The following is a 2,718-nucleotide window of genomic DNA, read 5'->3' as shown; positions in this document are numbered from 1 at the left end:
CAGTCATACCTTCTGCTGTTCAACATAATGATGACTGGTCAATAATTAGTTATTTGTGGTACTGCATTTCAGTTTTAGAAAGAGAAAATCCGCTTGTTAAAAAATTAGTCAGACCACTAAAGCGCAAACGAAATATTTAGGTCCAGAATTAGCAGATTTGTGCTTTAGCGGGCTGGTGCCCACCACTGCAAAGGAGCCACCAAGAGAAACTAACATATAGTACTGAAAATAAAAGCTCCACATTAGAATAAAAGGAGACAAATGATTCAACTTCCTGTTGGCCATAGAGAAGATGAAGTAAACTTAGACTACAAACTAGTGTGCGTGTGAGGGTCTCATTGTTAAAAAAATCCCATCTTACTTCGAAGGTACTCCAGCAGGCTGCCGTACTTCATCAGCTCTGTGATGATGTAGATGGGTTCCTCGGTGGTGCAGACGGCGTACAGCTGGATCAGCTTGGGGTGTCGCAGCTTCTTCATGATCTGAGCCTCTCGCAGGAAGTCTTCAGAGTCCATCGAACCTGGAACACAGTGTTTGGATGGAGTTCGTTTCCAGAACATACCCTGAAGGTTCTGAACAAGTGGTTTTAGATGAATGATAAATAAAAACTAATCATGTTGGTCGTGATCTCAACATTCAGTGGTTGCATGAAGGACCTGACCAACCCACTAGGTAGTTCCTTGGTTCTGGTGGAGTCCTACCAGTCCTGAGACTGAGCTCAGCGTTGTGCTGATGACACACAGCTGGTTACACAGGGACTGAATAACCATTAAAAAACATTGATACCACAGAACCCCTCAGGAAAGCCACTTGTAGAAATGTAAACTCATGATCCCCATATGAACCCTGACAGGGTGAAGATCAGGGCTCTTGTGTAGTTCGGCTCCATGCACACAATGTATGGTTTTATGAAAGCATGTAAAAATAAAACCTTTCGTCTGCTCTGAGAAGGTGCTTACCTCAACTCAAACTTCTTCAGTCGACTGTATGAAACTAAGATCAACAGAAACTCCTCTAAATACACAAATCCGGTTGGTTTTCTTGACTTGAGTATTTAAATGTTTTCTCACACATTTGATAATTTACAGCTTAAAGCTGAACGATGAAACTGAACCACATTAAATCTCATACATCAGACTCAACATGACTGAACAACCTCCGTCTGATCGAACCTGTAAACTTTAAATGTACCGTATTTATTCATGTATGATACGACCTCACGTACAACACGACCTCATGTACAACACGACCTCATGTATAATACGACGCCCCTTTTTGATCTTGAAAAGCATAAAAAATTTAATCCTCAAACTACCTCCAATTTCATACAGACGAAAATTTTTCAGCCTTTGCAGTCTTTATACATATCAGTAAAATGACCATTGGACTGTTCATTTTATTTTAACAACATATGTACTAAACGGTATTTTGACAACAAATATACATCAGCTGTAGCAACATCATATGAATTCTGGCATTTTACACATAGTCCACCAGGAGGCGCCAACACAAAAGTCAGAGACTTCACATGAGATTTGGACCATCTTGTGGGGGAAAAGCAGATTACTTCCTAGTCGTGAGCGCCCCCTCTGGTGGGGAAACGTTTTTCAGGGATACAAACTTTTTCAGAACACCGGTAGACGGCAGCCATTACAGACGAACATGTGTTTGTTGTTGTTCCAGGAGCAGCTCGGTCACACACTAATGTCATTAGTTTGTTATTACTGAGGTGCAGGACTGCTTTTTTCCCTCTTTTTTTCACATCATGTCTCCTGATGGATCTGTTATTATCTCACTCTGAAGCACAGAGGAGTGTCAGAGGTAAGTTTGCTTCAACTGATTTTTACAACRCCATTTCATTTCCAGACTCAGGCATTTTGCTGATTTTTTGTTAAAATACATAAGTAAAGATATTTATCTGAGTATAGTACTACCCCCCAACTTTATGGATGATTTTATGGATTAAATTTTACGTATTATACWTGAATAAATACGGTAAATGTCTGCTCTTTGCACATGAAGCTTTTACACCTCACCACTTTAGGAGCATCTGACTCACATTCCATTAAACTCCTGATTTTCCTGCATCTAAACACTATTTGTGATTGAGAGAACCACTCATTGCAGCTCAGATCTGYATGTAGTTAATGGAGGCGTGTCAGGGGGAGGACCTATCTGAGCCTCCCAACACACAATCAATTTTCCTGAGAAGTGTGAACCCCTAATAAACTCATCTTCATTTTCATCATTTTAATTTCATATTTATGTTAACTTGCTGTTATCTTAACTTGCTGAAAATACATTTTTTGTTTAGGTAAAGATATAGAAAAAATGTTAAAGATGGTACAGGAAGAATTTGAAAAAATACAAAATTGGTTTCAACAAAAAGTAGATGTATTGAGATCTGTAAAGTCAGTGAGGTGAAATTTCTGGKTGTCATCATTGATGACAAGCTGACAGGGAGACCTCACATTATTTAAGAACAAAATATCTAAATCTATAGGAGTACTGTATAAAGTCAGGAAGTTATTCAGTGACAAAGCTCTGCTTGTGTTGTACAATTCAATCATTGTTGTGTTGAAGTCTGGGGTAAAGCTTGCAAAACTATTACAAATCTGATTTTTGTTTTTCAGGAAAGAGCTGTCAGAATTATCACCAGAAAACATTACTGTCATCCATCAAATATATTATTTTATAAATTGATATTAAGATTTTATG

The 2,718-nt window shown here is 38.5% G+C and overlaps 1 protein-coding gene across 1 annotated transcript in view; it reads right to left on the bottom strand.

The window, feature by feature from the left end:
• Positions 1 to 2,718, bottom strand: part of frk (fyn-related Src family tyrosine kinase) — a 29,532-nt gene that overhangs the window by 11,165 nt on the left and 15,649 nt on the right. The window contains exon 5 of the mRNA XM_014030989.1: positions 362 to 520. Coding sequence (XP_013886443.1) covers positions 362 to 520 — 159 coding nt within the window. The remainder of the gene's footprint in view (positions 1 to 361; positions 521 to 2,718) is intronic.

Source organism: Austrofundulus limnaeus, unplaced genomic scaffold (assembly GCF_001266775.1).
Source record: "Austrofundulus limnaeus strain Quisiro unplaced genomic scaffold, Austrofundulus_limnaeus-1.0 Scaffold1154, whole genome shotgun sequence".
Lineage (NCBI taxonomy): Eukaryota > Metazoa > Chordata > Actinopteri > Cyprinodontiformes > Rivulidae > Austrofundulus > Austrofundulus limnaeus.
Note: the sequence above shows the minus strand (reverse complement) of the source record. Positions and strands in the feature narration are given on the sequence as shown.